The sequence below is a fragment of the Brachycentrus maculatus genome, unplaced genomic scaffold, assembly GCF_059751285.1.
Source record: "Brachycentrus maculatus isolate JH-2025_06_01 unplaced genomic scaffold, ASM5975128v1 h1tg000087l, whole genome shotgun sequence".
NCBI classification, from domain to species: domain Eukaryota; kingdom Metazoa; phylum Arthropoda; class Insecta; order Trichoptera; family Brachycentridae; genus Brachycentrus; species Brachycentrus maculatus.
The window spans coordinates 1,254,942-1,276,543 of NW_028280841.1; the positions used below are offsets into that span (position 1 = coordinate 1,254,942).

Here is a 21,602-nt window from a genome sequence, read left to right on the forward strand (position 1 = left end):
TATGTTTATATAAAAAAATATCTGCAAATATACATGGATTAAAGAGAATGTTTATTTTAATAAATTCACAATTATGTTTGTAAATAAATAGTCATTTAGAAAAATCGTATTGATCATAAGGATTACTTTAAAATAAATTTAAAAAGGAAGTTAGAGTGAGTTTAAAGAAAATTATAAATTACGGTTGCTAAATTCATAAATATATTTTTTAAATCATAGTGAATTTATGTAAATTGATAGTAATCATGAAGAAATTTATAATTATTCTTTTTAAAATAGAGAAGTAAATAAGTATACATTAAATATAATGATGTAAAATAAAAATAAAATTAATTAAAACAAAATCAAAGTGAGTACAAATTAAAACATTATTTTTGTAAAAAAAATATAGTTAATATAAAGAAAATCACCTTGAGCACATACACAAATAAAACAATGATTTTGAAATTCATTAAAATTATTGGGAGAAAACATAAAAATTTTATGATGTTAATTAAATAAACAATTGATTAAGAAAATCATAATGATTTTAAATACAAATATTATGATCGTAAAGAAATTCATAATTAATATAAATTAAATATTTTTGAGTACTAATAAAATCATAATGGTCATAAATGAAATCCATAATTAATATTTAAAAATCATAATGAATATAAAATAACATCAAAGAGAATAAAAAGAATTTCATAAATATTTAAAAGAAATTCATTAGACGGTAATTTTTTAAAGAAAGTCAAAATGGTTGTAAAGAAAATTGATCATGGAAACTTCTAAACTTGAAAGTTAATAATATTAACTTTGTAACTAAATAAATTTGGATTGTTGGGTTATTTATATAAGCGATGTTATTTAAGAAAATAATAATAATAAAACCCTTATCCGCACCCCAATGGTGCATAGGGCACTGCTTCATATAAACGCAGTGTTATCTTGATCGTTTACATATGAAGGAAAGGTGATCAGCCCTCCGCTTCAGGTACCAGTCCAGGGTAATATTAAATAAATATTAGAGTAAAAAAATCACTTATATTTATTTGACCCCCCCCTGGGAATCGAACCCGGGACCTCCAGAACGGTAGCCAAGCGTGCTGACCATTACATTACACTACGGAGGCGGACTAAATTTTAGAAAATATTTATATAAATGATGTTATTGCCGTTGGCATATTTCTGGGTTATCAGCATATTACATTATCAAGTCAGAAATTATATCGCAAGACTAGTATTTTAGTGTACAGTGGGTTAAGAAATATTTTCATTTATATTATTTTTTGACATCTCATCAAAGATGAAGAAGAATATAGAAGTCTGGGAATTTACGGTGCTGACGACCGTCATAGGCTGGTTTAAATGATCACTTTACACACGTGTAACATTCACCAATCCTACCCGTTATTGACAACCACACTAATCAAATTCTTGGAAGTTATATATATATGAACCGATTCAGAAACATTGTTCTTGAATCACTAGAACTTCATTAAAGACATCTATTGGTGAGATGAAAAGAAGCTTTTTACTAAGCAGAAACTCTTATATCAGTATGTGAGGTCCAAATCCTGGATTATAATCACACACATGAGAAACGCCAAAAAGCCCCGTAAATGCCTAGACTTCCATATTCTTCTTCATCTTTGATGAGATGTCAAAAAATAATATGAAAATTAACTCCTATAATTTGAGATAATCCAGATTTGTGAACAAGTATTTTGGACACACAAAAAAAGGTTGTATTTCTTCATTTAGTTTATGAATTTGTCATCTATCTATCAGATAAAGTAAAACATATCCGTTTGACTGCAACACCTTCATGCGAACTGTAATAAATACACAGAAATTACAAAAAGTCAAATAGTTCAGTGCAGCTAATTGACATTCGAGTATGACACACAGGAGAATGCACTAAGTAGCGATGTGTCGTGTTGCATTCAAACACTGAAAGATCCAAATAATATAATAAGGGGTACTTACTTAATCCGAGTGCAGAGTTGGTTTGTGTGAGTGTGTACTGTACTTGTGTGGGTGGTGTTTAAACATTAATACGACAATATCAGTTAATTCTGCAAATTTGACATAAAAAGGACACTTTCATTTATACAAATTTCCCATTTTGAGTCCCCTTCAGCTGTAGGTTTTCTTGTCGTAACGTGAGATATATAAGATATATATATATATATATATATATATATATATATATATATATATATATATATATATATATATATATATATATATATATATATATATATATATATATGCATAATACACACATTCTACATATATTGATTGATCAGTGACAGCAGATAGTATTCTGTTGCGGGCTACACGCAGGCGAATGTTTTAACAAATGCATATGGCGGACAATCCGGTTTCTCTCTATCTTTTGGTATACAGCCTTTCCTGCTAGTCATGTATTTCTATGGCAATTTCTTTATTGTCTGGTCTTGGTCCCACATTAAAGTGGCGGAGATATGTTGTACCATCGGGTATTTTCATTATTTATTTTATTTATTATTTCAGCATTCACTTTGTGGTAAGATAGGACAACAACTTTCTTGTTAAAGAAATAAATAAAATAAATGTAACTCAAGTGGTAAAAAACTAGTAACATTTATTTAAATTTCACTATTTTTGTTTTCAATCAATCGCGGTGGCTCGGTAAGGTGAAGGAACATTTCAGTAATGTCACTAGGTTGGTCGTTCTCAATATATCCATGGTTGCCAGGTTGCAATTCTACAAACACCGGGTGGTTAGCCATACGCATTTGTGAAGTTATTTGCGTGTATGTACCAGCCATCTAAATGACAATATGACTTTATACACATGTTGATGATTGTTTACAACTACTAAGCCTGTCCATAGAAGCGTGTTTTTTTTTTGTTCATCGCTTGTAATGTATACTACAGGGAGTTATTCGAACAGTGTACTTAATACACTAATAATGTTTATTATACATAGTTCCACATTATTATATTATACAAAGTATCTTAATACCAAATAAATGAGCTAACCGGGTCTTCACTAAAAGTATCCGTTAGAGTTCTAAAAGGAGTACACAAAATAAAAAACTATTTCGTTGTTATATTGAAATTTATATATCATTTACAATAAAATATTTATACAATAATTAAGATTTTAAAACAATTAATCTCCAAAACTAACGATAGTATATATTGGCAAAAGAATAATAATCATATGTATAAACAAACATATAATATCTGACATCTAATCTTTACGAATAGAAATGGTTAAATATGAAATATACAGGATAACATTCACAATTATAACTATGTATTGTATTTTTAATGAGCTATTACATTTTAATTTTTTTTATTATTTATGTTTTAATTTTTAGGAATAAATTGGCTTGGTATATAGGTTAGATATGTCATCATAATTCATTATTGCGACTGTTATTATTTTATGTGATAGAAAAATATTTATACCTGTCACAAACCAGCGAGCCGAGCCATTTTTCAAAAATGTACTTCGGGAAGTATAACTTAAAATTACGTAATAAAAAATAAAACAACACATAAAATTACAGATTAATGGACGTCGATCGATGTAATAAATTAAGAGAAAACTTATTTTAAATGCACCAAATGAATGACTATTACGAATTATTATACTATATTGTTGTAAAGGTAATAATTTCAATATGGAAATACTTAGTCCTTGGATGTAAAATTATATGGTCTGTAACCGCAATGAGTGACTGATAGGTAACTGTTACTTTTTCAGTCAAACAATTGGGATGGTATTCGTTACTTTTTTCAGTTTACATTATTTTCAGCTTAAATTTTTGATATCAAATTGCCTTTTATATTCAGGGTTTGAAATACGCAATAGGCAACTAAATTTGTGCACTGAATGCATTATTAACTTTATTTATATCATCTAATCTTATAACCGAATTCAGTAATGACACAACCTGCGTATTTTATATCATTTTACGTGGTTAACAGCATTTGTTCAAACCTAATTGAAAATTTACATACGTAGGGTGCCATCTTTTGCTAAATATTTGAATCATTCATATTATTATTATTCAAATTAGTCAGTTATAATAAGTTATATAATATTGGATTATTAATTATTTATATTCTCATTCGGGTAGGTACTGCAGGTACTTAACTAGTAAGTATATATTCTTTCAAATCTATCGGCTAACAGGCGAGTTGTTTGAGAAATGCATTGATTAAGAAAATGCATCAGAAAAAATGTAGTCCAAATACATACTAAATAATAATACATCCTTAGACACGAGTCGTATTTATTCTCAGGGCAAAAGTAATTGTTGACACAAATCAGCATTAAAAATTAATAATAAATGACAGTCAAAAAAAGTTTAATTAATATTGTAAAAGTAACCTATGGGAATTAAACCCATTCATAGTTCCATTGATCCATCCAATATTACGACAGCAATTGATAACTTTATCTCGATAAATATATAATATGCAGTAATATATTATTAATATGAATTATTTCCGGCTGACTTTGTGACCTTTTTCAGTAAATTATTTGCCAAATTTTCTCAAGTCATTTGATGACAATTTAATACACGCTAACCTACGCACATGTCAATACAATTTATTGCATTTTTCAAAATCATAAAAGGCACCGCGCAAAGTTATGCGAAAATCGGAGGCACCTTAAAATTATAACTTAAAACGCTTCGATATTTAGGCTAATAATGCCATACAATAAATAAACTTAATATTAATGAAAAGTGCAAATGTAAGGGAAAGTATTTGAAATATGTGAAAAACGGGGACATGTTTCAAATGAATTTAAATCTGAGATTCAAATTCAAAACGGAGATTTAGTTCATTTTTAATTTGTCGCCATATTATTAATAGCGTAATACATTTGACAGATGCCTCGTGTTAGTGTTACCTAACCAAAAGATATGGTCACGTGAAATACAATAACATTAAAAATGTAAAAGGAATGTGACATGGATATTATTGCATGTGTTGAATAACATATTCATTTAATGATTAGAGTTTCATACTGATTTGCCTTATTACATTATTGATTTGATATTAACTTAGTAAGATGATTTAAATTTAATAAATAAAACACAAGTATAGAGACCACTTCTTTGAGTTTTTTTAATGTAAACTTGACTAGTTTCGAAAAGTACACAGTGAAAATATAAACAACAACAAAAATTGTATTATCACCTATCGATGAGGACATCTGTGGTTCTCAAAATTAGCCATGTTAATATTAATCAACTCTTAGAAATGGTCTAATACAAGTGTTTTATTCTTATATTTAAAGTATCCATTTAACCACAATACTTAAGTCGAATCATATTTTGAAATAATTCAAATACTTTCCCTACATTTTACTTTGCGTCACGCAGACGGCATATTTCTAAAATAATAAGATTAAAAATAGTCTCCAGAATTGAATAGTTATCTGGGAAAAGGGTCAAGTGGAGAGACTCTCCACGAATACTTAGACATACATTTAGCTAACACGAAGAAGTAAATTTTGATCATTCGATTTAAGTAGAAATTGCGCTAATGAGATTTTAAAAGCTAGTCATTAAACTTTAAAATTAAATGCACTTGTCCTATTCAATAGAAGGAAATTGATTAAAGGATTATTAAAAATATATTTATGAATATTTCGGGAGGATAATTATAGGTATCAAATTTTCTGGAATTTATGTTTGCCAGTTTTGTCAAACCAGAGATGTGTAAATTCATAATGACTGCAAGACAAAATTGAAATCACATGTTTACACTTTATTTAAAATCTGGACATTTTCACACATTTATAATTTATACATTGAAACGTAATATTTTTATAACAAATGGTATTTTTTTTTCAAAACTAGTATTGCTTAAGTAGTGAGAAGATTTCATGAAAATATGTCACCAATTTCAAGTGACAATTTTCGACGCAAAAGTGACACAAATTATAAGTGAAAATGTTTAATTTAAAAGTGATACAAATTTGAAATGAAAGTTCTCCTGTAAAATTGACAGGATTTTCCTGGCTAGAACACTCTAGAAGGGTGAAAGGCCATAAAAAAGAAGACGGGATTTCCAAGTGAAAATTTTCATTCAAAAGTGGCACAATTACAATAAAAAAAAATTCCATCCAAACATGACACAAATTTCGAGTGTAAAATTTTTAAGCTCAACTGACAGATTCCAAGTGTAAATTTACACATCCTTGAAAGACAAAACTGAAATGAATCAGATTCAATACAATAAAAAGTGGTTACTCCTATGTATAGCAATTGTGATTAGTTTTATTATTTTAATTTTTTACAAGAATACAGGCTTCACCTATGGGTTATTTAAAATATATTTGATTCTGTCACTGTGGGCTCTGTTAAACTTCACAGTACTTGACTTGCAACATTTGTACTTCATAAGATTGTTTTTATCACATTTCACCCTGAATTTCAATATTCAATGCGATAATAGGGTAAAAAGTATGCAGAGCGGAAAACAAGTTGGTACTTTTAGCAAAACCCACAGTTGAGAACACCATATAAAAGTGTAACATTAATTCAACTCAACGATTGTGTCAATAATTTCAACTTAACAAGTGTCAAGTAACGGCAACACGGATACAATATAGAAATGTAATATGTAATGTAATTAACAATTTGCCTTAAGTCTACGCGTACTCCGGCACCCTTCCTCCCGCGGACCGTACCGCATTTACCCGCGGGTAATTACCGTCGACCAATCGCAACAAGCGTCGCCAACATGACGAGAGAAGAGCCATCCTGACACTATCACAATATGCTTCATTTGCCTCCTTTTTTAACGTTAACTTAAATATTACAATTAAAATGATATAGCGGACAAATCTACGTTTTTCTTTTTAATTTATAATTAATCATCTTTCTTTTAATCCTCTCTCAGTGCTACAAATAATATTGACTCGACTGCAAACATCTCCAACGCTGAAGGGACAGAGTAAAATATTCCTTCCCACACATCAACCGTTTCAGTGCCCGAAGGGCGCGATCGCGCTTATAGATAGTTCTATCCAAACTGTACGGCACTAAAAGGGTTAATTTACACAAAATGCAAGGATATTTTAATGGAGAGAAAGAGGGAGATATATATTAATTTATTTAAATGTTTGAAGCGCTGATATTGTAATTTTTTCATATTTTACGAAATATAATATATAAAGACAGTTTGTTCAAAATCACCGTGCCTAGTATTCATAATACTCATAATATTCAACTGGTAAGTAAACAGCTCTAATCTTCAAGTGCTTGTAAAGAAATTACAATATAACTGCAGTAGTGAAATTTCTTCTAACACTTTTTAGGAATCTTCTTTTAAAACATTACATACAATTTATACTACTATGTATTGACCCTTATCCGCATCCGCACCTTTTAGTGCATCGGGCACTGAATCAAATTGATGCAATTTGATAATTGATTATAAGCCAAGGTGATCAATTTTTCGATTCAGCAGTGAAAAAATACTTATATTTATTTTGATCAATCCAATTGAACTCGGCATCTCCTGCGTGGTGAAATTGGTGCAATTTATAAATAAGCTGAATATTTTTTCATCAATTGATTCGGCAGTCACTTTGTGGTAAAATCTATTAATTTTTAATTAATGTTTTACCTAGTAAATACCACTATTCCTTAAAATCCACTGTGACACATGTTTCTATGCATTCTATATCATTTCATACGGTGTTTGAAAATGAATTAAAAATGAATAATTTTTGTATGTTTTGTTTACTTACAAAACAATTATTTATTTATAACTAGGCACGATGATATAAAATGTAGTAATTTATACAAATTAAGAGTAAAATGAATTCACAGATACACTGATGGTTTTGAAAGGTAAGCGACATTTATCCCTAAGAGAGCGGAAGGAAAACAGTAGATTACACAAACTTTCCATTCTGTAGAGATCAGACCGTAGCGAGGAGAGAAGTCCGAGTGAGGTGAGGTCGGCGTCCTGCAAGGTTGCGGATTGCGGTAGTGTGTGTGTGGGTAGCATGCGGTTGAGTTATCTCTGTCTGTGTGTGGCCCCCCGCTGCGGGGGCAGTGAGCTCGGGTGGCCGAGTTACTTGAGGAGGTCGTGGGCTCGCTGGTTGGCCACGGCTATCCTCGTTTCGTTTGATTCGCCCTGACGAGACAACAGGAGATATGGTTTGTATTTCTGACAGCCATCGGGTTTATGGGTGATCACGGGGATGGCTCTCCGCCGAGAATATCGGGAGGGAATGGCGGTGCGATTGTGTAACTCCGAACCTCGGTTACTCCGGCCTACTGCCTACTGCCCGCTGGCCGTCACATTGCGGACAACGAATATACAACAAACACGACAAGGTGATTCATTTCAATTAATCACCTGGTCGTGTTTGTTTGAAAGTGTGTTTCAACACACTTTCAAATAGCATTTAACAATACAATATATCCAAATCTTTGTAAGAATGCTGGAATTGGAATTGGATTTATCCTCTGACGGATTGTTTCAAAATTTGTCATCGAGATGAGGTCATTTATGGGTAGGGAATATAAAAGTCTTTTACAGGGCTTTCAACTTATCATGACCTGGTTTAAGTGATCACATTATACACGTCTGAAATGGATTACATTCGACACGGAAGATCTAAAAATGCAACATTTTTAAATTTCTTTATTCTCCAAACTCGCACGAATAGAGACACATGAGGGGATATTATTTATGAACAACTTTTGAGATATTAAATGAAATTGCTTAGGCCAGTCGATGATATGCAAGCCCAGTAAATGCCCCAATACTTCCGTGTTCCTTTTTTAGAGATTGTTTCGTCTCTATAAGACAAAAATATTAAAACACGTAGAATGCCAACACTGAATCATTCAATTACTGAAGTGGCATTCGCTTCTCAAAATTAAATGATGATTCTATTCACTAAATATTTTCTCACAGCTGTTGATTATATTTGGCAGGTGTCTTCTTGCCTTGCACATGCCTCAATAAAGGTGGGGACTGACCGGAGTCATTTGTTCGTATCGTAACACGTAACAGCGAGCCGAGTTGTTCGCCGCTCAGAACTCCGAGTGCTCCATCCAAAGTCGGATGCTCGTCGCGAATGTTACGTTACGACGAAATGTGGAGGTCAGTCTCACCTTAAAGTGAACACTCAAACCACCCAATGACAAAATGCCCAGACTTTCATATTCCCACCGCAAAAACCTCTTTGTATCTCTATTGAGATATCAATTGGTCATAAATTGTTTGTAATTTTTTAACAAAGAGTTGACAATCAACTTGGCCATCAGTTTAAGCCGAGATTGGATTAAGAATTTTGAACTGGTAATTTTTAACACTTGTTTAAATAATTGAGAACACCAGAATAGATCCGGGTGTAACATTCGAGGGTAGTTGAACAATCGCACTGCGGGATGAGGGAGTCTGGAAGATAGAACACACAAGCCCGGCACACTGAGAGAAAGGGCGGATGACTGAAGGGTGGAGAAGGATGACAGAGGTTAGTACAGAAACAGGATGTCTCAAAGGTCAGGCACGGATAGTCATGTTGTCAATGTGATGGGTGTCAAGCATTATATGTACTTAATGAATGATAGTTTGGAGTAAGTGGTATATATTGATCAAATGATTGGAAAATCCACATATTTAAAGAGACATGCGACGACAATGACGACATGCTATTTATTGAAATCAAATGAAGTTGAGGGTATACCATTCATGGTACAATTTATTAACAGGATCAATTTATTAAAGGATATATGAAAATATATCCTTTAAAAATTAAAATAAATACGATAATATTGGTATATGTAACCATTTAATGCTCCGATGTTTTCACAAAAATAGAACTAAAAACATCAAGATATTTTATTTTCTATTTAAGGAGTTTAATTGGAATTTAAAAGTTATTCAGTTCAACCGAATATTAAAAAAAATATATATTTAAAAAGTGTTAAAAAAATACATCTTTGATGAGATGTCAAAAAAGAATATGAAAATAACTCCTGTAATTGGAGATAATTCAGATTTTGTGAACCAGTATTTTGGCACACTCAAAATGTTGTAAATGAAAAACCAAAAAAAAAAAAATTAAAAGGTATAAATTGGTCGTTTATCGCTAAATTTCAACAAGCGTCAAGTGGCAACTGGCGAACTCAGTTCGTTTGATTATCTTATGTAACACAAAGAAGAAGAAGAAGGTCCCATTAAATAAGTGGATTGAAGAATCTAACAAATGTATTGTCGTTAATTTGTCCGTCACTGGTATGAACAACTGAAAATATTGTATGGAAAGAGAGAGATAGATGCCCGGCAGGTATTTGTATAAAGAAGATGGCACAATGTTTAGTACGTCGTATCCCTAAAGAGGTAATGCGGACCCGGTAAGAATGAGTGGAAGGAGGTGACAGAAGGGTGGTACGGTGGTGAAACGTGTGACGATGTTGCCAATTTGATATGCCAAAAGTTATTCTGTCGCTTGTGGCTGATTGTCGTCATTTGAGAAGTAATCTCGGTATGTACAATAGCTTGTGAGGGTGAGACACATCTTGCACAAGTAAATAATTTGGGAAACTGCATGCTCTCAGGCTGAAGGGTGAATGTTCCTCTAACAGTGATTACGTGAAACTAGATGGCGAGAAGCGGAATCAGAAACTAGCGCCATGACCCTGACCCTAACAGAATTTTAAAATAAATATATATTTGTGTTCTCATTGTATACACAAATATTGTAATTTTGTACTATTTTTGCGAGCTTAAGTGGTTCACTATTGAAAACAGGCATAAAATTGTGGCAGAGTGGGTTCCAACTCAGAAACCACAACTCAAGACAGCAAAACTAACACCCGTCAATCGCTTCGACTGTATCGAAGCACATCAACGCTGTGACCGCTACTGAGAAGCAGAAAATTGTATCACAGCATTGTAGTGAAGATAAATATATACATATAATATATGCAACATATGTACATATATTTTTTGGATGTTTTGTTTTCTCATTCATATATTTACAATTTACACTAATGTGTTTACCGTGTATGTGCTGATATTATGTGAATAATCCTATGATTTTATCTATTGTAAATGCAGTTAGTTCCATTTTTACTTTTTTTTGTAATGTATCCAAAATAAAACAAAATTATTGATCGAATTTGACATTTATTTTAATATATATGATGTGATGCATTTCGCCTTATCAAGACATTATCAAACGCTTTTGTTTTCTTTTTTGTTTGATAATGTCTTGATAAGACGAAACACATCACGTTATTATATCATTGTATATATTAAAATAAAAGTGGAATTCGATCCAATACTTTTGTTTTATTTTGGATACATTACCAAAAAAATAATCCTACGATATTAGTTCGCAGTAATATTTGTGAGTTAGTGAAGTAGCTGCCCTGATGAAGAGACTGTTGCATCACAGTTATTTTTTTTTTAAATAACCATAAATATACTTATATTATTAACAATTGTTTTGTATTTATCCACAAGGAATCGAACCTGGGACATGTATGATGAAAAAAAAGGATATGGTAATTTTTATACCTATATAAGAAATTAACAAAGAAATCATAAATAAGATTGTAATGACAATAATGACTAACTAACCTTTTTTTTACAAAACTAACTGTGGCTATTGCAGCACCATACTCATAAGACATCAGCTTCTGTCGCATTGATACTCTATCTATTGAAATCTAGTACACTTCATGAACTGTATGGGGAAAGGTTTAGATTTTTTAAGAGACGTGTTTATGACATGTGTCGGTTGATGACCAATTACCGTTTCTGATTGAGCTTCCCGTGAAATAAATAGGTGCGAAAGAACTAAGATGAAGTAAGGTTTGAAAGACGTAAAGGAACAAACACAAAGCATTAGTCACATGAAAAGGGCAGACACAACGCATGGACAAGGTGAGATAATGAAGGGAAAAATGTAGTTTATTAAACATACAAGTAAAATAGTGCACACGGAACTAAATGGCGGCAGAAAGTTTCCCCTTCTGTGAGTGAATTATTATTATGCAAGCTATAATCATTATTGGCGTGAGCTATAATCATTATTGCGCTGGTTTTAATAAATTTGTACAGGCTATAATGATTACTGCGCCAGCAATAATTATTATTGTATTGGCTATAATAATTATAGTAATAGCTATAATGATTTACTGCGCCAGCTATGATTATTATGTGCCGGCTACAATCATTATTGTGTTGGCTATAATCATTACTGTGCCGACTATAATCGTTACTGTGTCGGCTTTAATCATTGTTGTGCTGGCTATAATCATTATTGTGCCGGCTATAATCATTATTGAGCCCGATTATAATAATTGTTGTGCCGGCTATGATAATTTCGTGTGACATTTACAATAATAGCTGTGAAGAAACTTTCTGGCCATTTTGTGTTGTCAGTGGGCATTTTGTATCAATTCCTTTAAACATAATGTATTACGAGAAAAGATAACATATTTAAGAAAAGAAAGAGGTCATTTTTTACTCTTTATAATGAGTCATTTTTTAATTTAAAAGCAGACAAAAGGATACAGAAATAAAAGACCCGTCTTTTCTTGCAAATATTTACCATTTATGATAATACATTGGGTATGACATGAATTTTTTCCATTTGGTCTATGAAAATATCAGCTTATATGATGAGTAAAATTTGAATGGAAGCTAAAATTCATATCGTTTCAGGAATTAACCATTTGGCAAATTATAATTGACAAAGCCTTCGATAATAATAAGAATCGAAGCCATCCAAAATTGTAATAAAAAATACATTGATCAAATAAAAAGACTCGGACACAAAATTGCAATAATTCATTAGTTTTATTTTTATTCATAATTTATTGCATGCAAAAAAGCGAGAGAATCGTAAGACTTGACACGTTTTTTATGAAATTTAAGAACAATATACTTTAAATAATTTTGAAATGATTTTTGCAGCAGGCTGAAATCAAACCAGTGTGTAGTGATTTTACGAGAAATTTGTGCTTGTACATTTTGGACATTAGCTCTTTACAATAAAAACAACAATAGATTGTTTTATTATATTGGTTTTTTGGCATTCATTTTATTTCGTTAATGACCGAGCCAGACAAAATTCTGTGTTAAGGCAGGGATTGAAAAAAACAAAAACAATGAATACCAATCTAACCTGAAGCGTATGGGTGATGACCTATTCTTCATATAATGGACAACTAAGACGACACTGCGTCGATAAATTGTTAATATTGTATTTCTAGTTTGTTAATATTTCTTTCAATAATTTAATAAAAACAGAATTATTTCTCATTTATTAATTTTTTTTTTTTTTTTTTAAATAACATGCCTTGCATATCGCTCACTCCTTTCAAGAACATCATAAATCAAAAATCGTCAATTTTCGGTTGTGCATGTTTTCGGAATGCCCAGAAAATGTACTATATCCCAGCAAAAGCGGCATATTTTTAACTTAATATTTACCCGCTACAGGGCAGAAAGTGTTGTTTTAGCATTTAGAAGAAAAGGTATTGTTCTATTATTTTTTTTAAATATACTAAATATTTTTCAAATGGAGAAAAAACCTTCAGGTTTAACCTTAAAAGATCTGTTGCACAGTAAAAAGTTCAATGAGTGGCTTGATATTTATTTTTAATGCATTGTATTATATTTTCAAACTTTAAAAACGTTCTCCTGAAAAATTAGTTTTTTGATTTATGACGTTCTTGAAAGGAGTGAGCGATATATGAACATTAGAGACCCGCACACTTCGCCTCGAGATTTAGAATAAAGATGATAAGGTGATTGTACTGGAGATTTGCCTGCTGCAAAACACGTGAAGTAGTAAAGTATTGTCAGTAGTAGTGGAGAAAGAGCTACCTTGCGGTTGATGCGGTCGATCTGGCGGTTCTGGTTCTCCAGCTCGGATCCCATGTCGATGGCCATGTTGCGCAGGTTCCCGATCATGGTGTTCACCTGCCCCATGTTGTCCTCCATCTCGTCCTCGCGGGCGTCCTTGGTTATTCTGCAACAGGCAAGAGGACAGGTTCCTTAGTTCCTTAGCTACGTTATGTTGTTGACTGTCCGCCTCCATACAGCGGTGCTACCTTGCTGTAGATCTCGGATTCCATTCCCGGAAACGAAATAAGTAATCACTCTATTATTTATTAATGGTCGGGTATTTTTTTCACAAAAATAGAACTAAAAATACCATTTTGACATCTCAGCAAAGATGAACAAATATAGAAGTGTAGTAAAGTCACTTTACAGCGCAACATTCACCATTCTACCCATGACAACCACACTACTCAAATTTTTGGAACTCATACATATATCGTCAATCACATGACACGTCATCACTGAGTTCATAACAGCCATCTATGGTTGGATTGAAAAACTTTTATTTAGCTGATATCTTTTTATTTTGACTCATACAAGATCCAAACCCCGAATTATTTTTACATATTGGGAGATGTCTGAAAATATGTTTTTAAATTATTTATGTAGCTTTTAAGCTGCATAAAATTTTGAAAATCATGCCTATAATTATAATTATATCAAATTATAATTTGACCAGTTATTTTATTTACAAAATAAAATGTGAATAACATTATCAGGTTATAGTACGTAAAATATGGTATATACAACATAAGGGATAGCATCGAAATCTGTCCCAACCACATTCCCGGATCTGATATGTCTAGCATCTAGGCTTCCTGACAGACCTCTCTTGCAAAGAAAATTTATTTAATGAACTAAGTTGCGAAAATTATAGAAAATGTTACACATCGGTTAGCCAGTAAATCTCAGATATGGATTTGAGACATTTACCTTATCAAAACGAACCATATATAAACTCCAGGTAACACAAAGAACAATGGAGAGAAGGGACCTCCTTAGGGAGCGAAAAACTAATGTTTGGATAAGGGGAAAGACCAAGGTAACAGATGTGCCTCAAAGAATCGTGGAACAAAAGTGGAACTGGGCAAGTCATGTGGCACTTATGTCTGAGGATAGATGGACGAAGTGCGGTGCTTGACTGGAAGCCTAAAACAGGGCGCAGCCAGACAAGATGGTCCAATGACATTAAGCAAGTCGCGGGCCTACACTGGAAGAGTGTCACGTCCAACAGAGAACTGTGGAAGTCCAAGAGGAAGGCCTGAGGAAGTAATAAAAGTAAGCCGGCAGTAATATTTAAATAGTTTATAGCTAGCGGCACAAAAAATGTGATAAAAAAGATTTGCTATGCCGGTTTAATAGTCCCTAGAGAAGTAACAAGTTTACGTCAGTAGCAATAATAATAAAAAAATGATCACACAGTGGAAATGTCTGACCTTTTTATGGTCTATTCTGGAATAGTACATTGGGACGCTCATAAAACTTGACAAATTTGCGACTCATGTAAGTTCCTACTTTATATTCGGCTATTAGGGTTCATGACATCCAATCCAATCGTGTATCCAAGTTACTTGTTAAATACGCCATTTAGTTAAGTTTAATGTTAAGTATGATATTGTCTTATTTTAACCTTTTGGCAACAAGGACGTTTGGGGTTACTTTTGCTAGAAATATCACGATTTAAACATAAATGATTCAAAAGTAAAATGTGTTCAATAATTTATAAAAACTTTGTGCCATTGTTGAAATAGATCTGTTTTTAAATTTCATCTAAGCAACAAAAAGATCTTCCAGAGTTTGGTTACCTGAATGTATGCAACATTTAAAAAAAAATTACTAACAAGTAAATGCTGTTCGTTTAATGTCCACCTCCTTTTAACGCCGTGCGCATAACACTGCTAATCAAACGACTTATCGACTTGATTGACGTCATCCGGTATTGACAGGAATAGAGTAGGGGTGTGAGTAACAAATGTATCTTTTTTTTTTAGTTATGAAATATAAGTATTATATTTGTATCAATTTATTGCATACTTGATTAACCCTGACATGTAAAAATACACATATTTGAAGAATATCACAGCTTTACACAACTTACTTTTTACAAAAATAAGATTGGTTCAATGTACTTTGTTTTTCTCGTTTCTCTTTAAGTATTTTTGTAATATGACTGATTGTAAGATATTAATGATCATTTAATTATAAATATCGGTGTTTAACTTATTAGAGAAAAGAAAAAACATAAGATGAATCAATTTTTTTTCCACAACCCTGAAGGAATCCCTAACATACTGTCCAAAATAAATCTAATACTTTTTGTAAATCATGACGTCAGATCCATCTGATCCGGTTTTTCTCGCCAGAGTACTGAAAGCCGATATATCGGGTTTTGATAGACAAAGGGTCAATGTATACAGAGTGTTTGACACACGGAGATGTCAGAGGGCTTTGTCTGTCTTCTATTGTATGAGATTTGAAATTGCTTGAGCACAATACCTTCATCTTATTACTGTCAACAACATTCACAATACAATTATATTGAGTTTGTTCACAAATGTAATGTTGATTTTGATCCTTTGCTGTTGCGGGACCGATGGCTTGGAATGCTCTTCCACCAGTAGTTGGAAACAGTGGAGTGAGATGATCTTTAGAAAAAAACTAAAAACGCATTTGTTCGCTAAATCATTTCCACTATCTCCTTTTCCCCAATTCATTCACAGTGAAGCGCCCTTGATGTAGTATTGCATTAAAATGACGCTTTTTAAATTATTCAATCTTATTTATAGGAAACATAATTTTTTAGCACATTAGCAAGAAACGATATCTTTCAAACAACAGATAGACGGTGGTAATAGTGGTGTTGGTCAAGACCAAGTACAAGTTACCAGAACAATATTTTTTTATCTACATGGAGTGGCACAATATAATTTTTTTTTAATTCAATCACATTGAAACGTCCTAAAGGTAGTATTTTAAACAATCCTAAATTATTGTTATGATTGCTAGCGGTGACATTTGTTGCAGCAAACCAATTCACAGGATTGGGACCACAGAAGAAGACTAGGAAATGTGCAGTTACCTCCCGATGTATCCGGCCTGCGGACCCATGCCGTTGCGGTCGTCCATGACCCTCTGGGGCTGGTTGTTGACCACCTTCCCGTCATCGTTCCCCTTCCACGTTCCGTCGTCCTCCTTGAACGATGCGCTCCTAAAAAACAACGCATAATTCTATATACTTGGCCACCCTTTGCGCCTTCAAATTACCCTTCAAGGTGGTGTTGTCATTGTGTCGTGTGTCATGATTCTTGGGGGCATTTCTGTCACCAATAGAGTGCTGTGATACTGAAATGGTGAGGTGTATTATTCTAACATCGCATTATTGTGTGCTTCCAAAATGTTGGCGCATTTAGCTACTGTGCTTGGAAGCCCAGGGTTCGTTTCCCAGACGGATCAAAACAAATTTTAGTGATTTTATTGATACAAAATATTAGTGATTTTTCAAACACGTAGATTAGAAGAAACAAGATTTACTCCTGTAAATAATCTAAAATGTTTCAGTTTTTTCTTTAATGCTGATTCAAAAACTAAAACATTGTATTTAAACATTTTTATTTTGGGTAATATTTTTCCAACCGGTTTCGACAAGCACTTTGTCTTCTTAGGGATGGATTCATTACGTATCCATCCCTGAAAGAGCAAGGTGCTTGTCGAAACCGGTTTGTAAAAAAATACCAAAAATAAAAGTGGTTAAAAACAAAGTTTGAGTTTTATTTATCTTGTAAAGCGTTTGACCGGTGTCTTGGTAATATTTCCTGAAGCACAGGATTGATAACCTTGCTTTCATGTAAGCAATGATCATGATACTGCGTCAATACAATGCAGTGCCTTATGTATCATCATATGCGGGTAAGTGTAAAAGATGAATTAATAAGCTTAATTGATAATCATTTTGTTTCGATATTACTTTTTAAAGAATTCGGATAGTGATGGCTTTATTGTGTGTAAAATCATGTGTGCAGGATGTTAGGAAATAATTTTATAAAAATGAACAGTGGGCCAATAAAGATAGAATACTTGTTGCAAGGAAGAACACAGATCCCGCAGCACTTCTCCATCCCGGAGAGATTCTTCTCGGCCTCCTTCATGTCGGCATTGATCTGGTCCATGCCCTCCTCGATGCGGTCCAGTTGTTCTGTTTATTGCCCGAGGCAAAGAGGGACACAAAACCGCCGGTTAATTGCTTAATTCGTGGAAGAATAAAAAAACTACGTCCATAAGGCGAACCTCCAAAATCACAGCTCCAAAAACTGATATACGTGTTTCATTTATAATGCTAGTTTCAACTACTGAAACACAGATGTCACTTACATTAGTTACATCTACTGAAACACAGATGTCACTCTATCATATATATTCAATTTGACAACATTTTGGAGATTCGCTTTAAAACAGACCGTGTGTAACAAAGAAACTTCAAAGAAATTTAGCGCTTCAATCGGTTACTATCCAAATATTCAAATTGAATCACTATTTCATAAAATTTCTTTGTATCAAACCTGAGTAAAAGTAATACCTGAAACAAAACTCACCGAATTGTTCACAGACACAGTTTTACTCAAGTAAAGAGCTCAAACAAGCTTCCTTGATTCAAGTTTAGGCATAATTTCTCACGTATTTTGGTTTCAGACCAAAATTCCCTAGGAAGTCCAGAAGCCCGGAATAGTATTAAAGATTTCAAATTAAAAATGATCTCAAATGAATCAAAAGAGCTTGTTAGAGTGTGTAATCGTGTCACTGCCAATTGAAGATTTCAAAATTTGTTTAAAAAAAAATCTCCACTTGGCTGGACACTTGCGAACAGTCATTATATCGACAACAGGCTGTTTTTGAGAGAAATTGTAAACAATGGAAGATAGAAATTGTATACAATTAAACATTTATAATAATATATGTGGAAAAAATAATATAGTTATTTTATTTTACAATAAAAAATATACTTATCCAAATGAAAACATATTCATTTGAGAATGGACAAAAATATTACAAAGTTATCTTAACAGAGTTTCTCATAATATATTTTTTTAAATACTGCTATTTTTTTAAAGCAATTTATCATATAGAATAGAATGATTTTAAACCAATAGTTAATAAGCGATTATTGAGTTGGTACGATACGTATGTGATAGATATGCCAGAATAAATCTAACGTGCCATCATGAGAGAGAGGATCGCGACAGGTGTACCGACTCACCCATCTCACGGATATCAAAAACAGCCTGTCGTTTTTCAGATACTAACAAACATGTAATATTTAACACTAAGCGGCAAACCTCAGCGGGACTTGTTCCCAGCACATTCCTCATACATTACCAAGGAAAGCCAAGAGACACAGAACAGTGTGTGGATATGTTTCCAGATAAACGACGAGCGTCGTATGTTAGTATTTCATTGATATTTCATATTGTGTCAATACGTCAGTGGAAAATAATGTAAGGCAAGGTACTGTGTTCATTTTGATACATTAACCCCTAGCCTGCAGGCCTGTTCTTCTTGCCAAAAGCGCAGTCCGTCAATAAACGATAATGACGCAAGTGTATTTTGGCGGTCGAGCTGGGAGATTGTGTCACAGTTTTTGCTGATAATAATTTCAATTTGTTAATAATATTAACAAATTTAACAAATTTTTTGTGAAAAATAGAAATACAATTTTAGTAAAAAAAAACTATTCTTTTCGCCCTTACAATGTCCACTAAATTTGTAATGGACCATTTTTGCAAAAAAAAAGTCTTGATCTTTAAGAAAAAATCTTGGCACTAAATTTCACTATCAAATTACTGACAAGGATTTTTTTTCAAATCGCCAAACCTGTTTTTCTTGTTTGTTTAAAATATTATGGTAAAATTGTTATCAAAACAAGGAAAAATATAAACTCATTATAATTAAACAACTTTTCTGAATACAACCATTGATTCCCAAACTTTTTGCCTCATAGGCCTTCTGCCTGCCTAATATTGAATTTTCCTAAACAAAATTGACCTCAAATGTGTTTTTGACTTCGGACATAGTGCCGGTTCACCTTGATGAATCAAAACATGTTTGTGCAAAGTTTTTGGCACAGGTCTGGACGGCTGTTATTCACCGGTGACATAAACCCCTGTAAATTGAAATCAATCTATGGCCGTCTATATAGACCACTTTGGGAAACTGTGATTCGAACATTCACTATCCTCCATTGAAAACAATGATCATAAGTTTACAGCTCGAGGATTATGCGTTTTAGAACAAAATATCTTCTTTTTAAATCAGACATGCATTTTTTTAAAAATGTAATGGGCGTTTTACAACATTTCCATAGTGGGTGATACATTTACAAATATATCGCACAAATTGAAACTCTGACTTAAAAAACGGCTTATTTAATTAAATATTGTAGATAAAACTCTGTTTCATTGGTTCAACTTTACTCATGAAAGTATTTACATACAAATTTAGTTTAAACATTCAGATAAACTGGGCAGGCTCAGGGTTAAAGTAGAGTCTCTCTAGTTCGACGTATATATATACATACAGTAATCCAGCACTGCTGAAAACGATGTCATAATTTCTGGCATACTGATTTCATAAAGATAGCGAAGACATATGTATTTTGAGTGTGAAAACACTGATGACAAAAGTCATCCACAAATTACACAAAATGAGCTTGATTTGAAGCACAAATTTACACAGGTGCTGTGCGTGCTGTGTCCAACTTTCCTGATAAAAATGAATTTTTTATAGTGTCGAATTTTATAAGAATTTATCTTAAGAAGATCTTTTATTATTTGTTAATTTATATTATTACTTCCAGCTAGTGTTTGAAAGTAAGAATCGAGTTGTGGTAAAATGGGTATCGAACCACAAGCCACTCACTTAAAGTCAACAATGCTATCACAACCCAACAAAATACTAAATGTGAGCACATTTCAGTACTGGTTTTTTTTAGTTACTTTATAAAGGAATCTAAATTGCGCAATGATTAGATTGATAAAACCGGAACGATTTATTTCAATAATAATATTTTCTATTTGAAATTCAATTATCTGACAATTTTCAGTAATTTTTGCACCCACAGTCCAGTATATACAGTAATCTGGCACCCACAGTTTATAAAATTCATTAATCTTACACCCACAGTTTAGTGAATTCAGTAATCCTGCACCCATAGTCTAGAAAATGCAGTAATCTGGATCCCGCAGTCTAATATGTCGGATTACAGAGACCCTACCGTATTTGTATTTGGAAACTTTTTGTGTTCTTGGTAATGTATTAAGATTTGCTTTTGTAACATAAAGACAAAATGTATAACGGCTTGATGAGAAGGATTTTAAGTTTTTACAAATTGTATTATTTGCTGTGTAGAAAAATCTGTAAATCTGATAAAGTTTTCAATGTAAAAAATAACTGAACAAGTAGATCGATGTAAATATGTTTTAAGAATGCGGACATTTTGATTATATAATTTGTCTTTGATGTATTGGTTAGTTTATCGTGGGGTGTACAATATTTCTGAAAGAGTAAATTATTAGTTTATTAATGTAGACAACAATATACATTAAGAATGTGTCAGCGAGGGTTACAAAACATTTCAAAATATACAAAATAATACGACATGTAAAATTTATTTCTCAGCTTCGGTTCAGAAGTTGTAACTTGGTTAAAATGTACTAAAAATA

General features: G+C 32.5%; 1 protein-coding gene across 3 annotated transcripts in view; it reads right to left on the reverse strand.

Moving 5' to 3' along the window:
* Snap25 (Synaptosomal-associated protein 25kDa) overlaps window positions 1–21,602 on the reverse strand; it is an 88,591-nt gene that overhangs the window by 1,757 nt on the left and 65,232 nt on the right. For 2 of the 3 annotated variants that reach the window (XM_088257790.1, XM_088257791.1), the window contains exons 5-8: window positions 17,965–18,082; window positions 16,970–17,098; window positions 13,873–14,017; window positions 6,424–8,151 (exon numbers count right to left, since the gene is read on the reverse strand). In XM_088257790.1, coding sequence (XP_088113916.1) covers window positions 8,089–8,151; window positions 13,873–14,017; window positions 16,970–17,098; window positions 17,965–18,082 — 455 coding nt within the window. In that variant the 3' untranslated portion in view covers window positions 6,424–8,088. Of the gene's footprint in view, window positions 1–6,423; window positions 8,152–13,872; window positions 14,018–16,969; window positions 17,099–17,964; window positions 18,083–21,602 lie in introns of those variants that run through there. The other variant, XM_088257792.1, reaches the window with a different exon arrangement.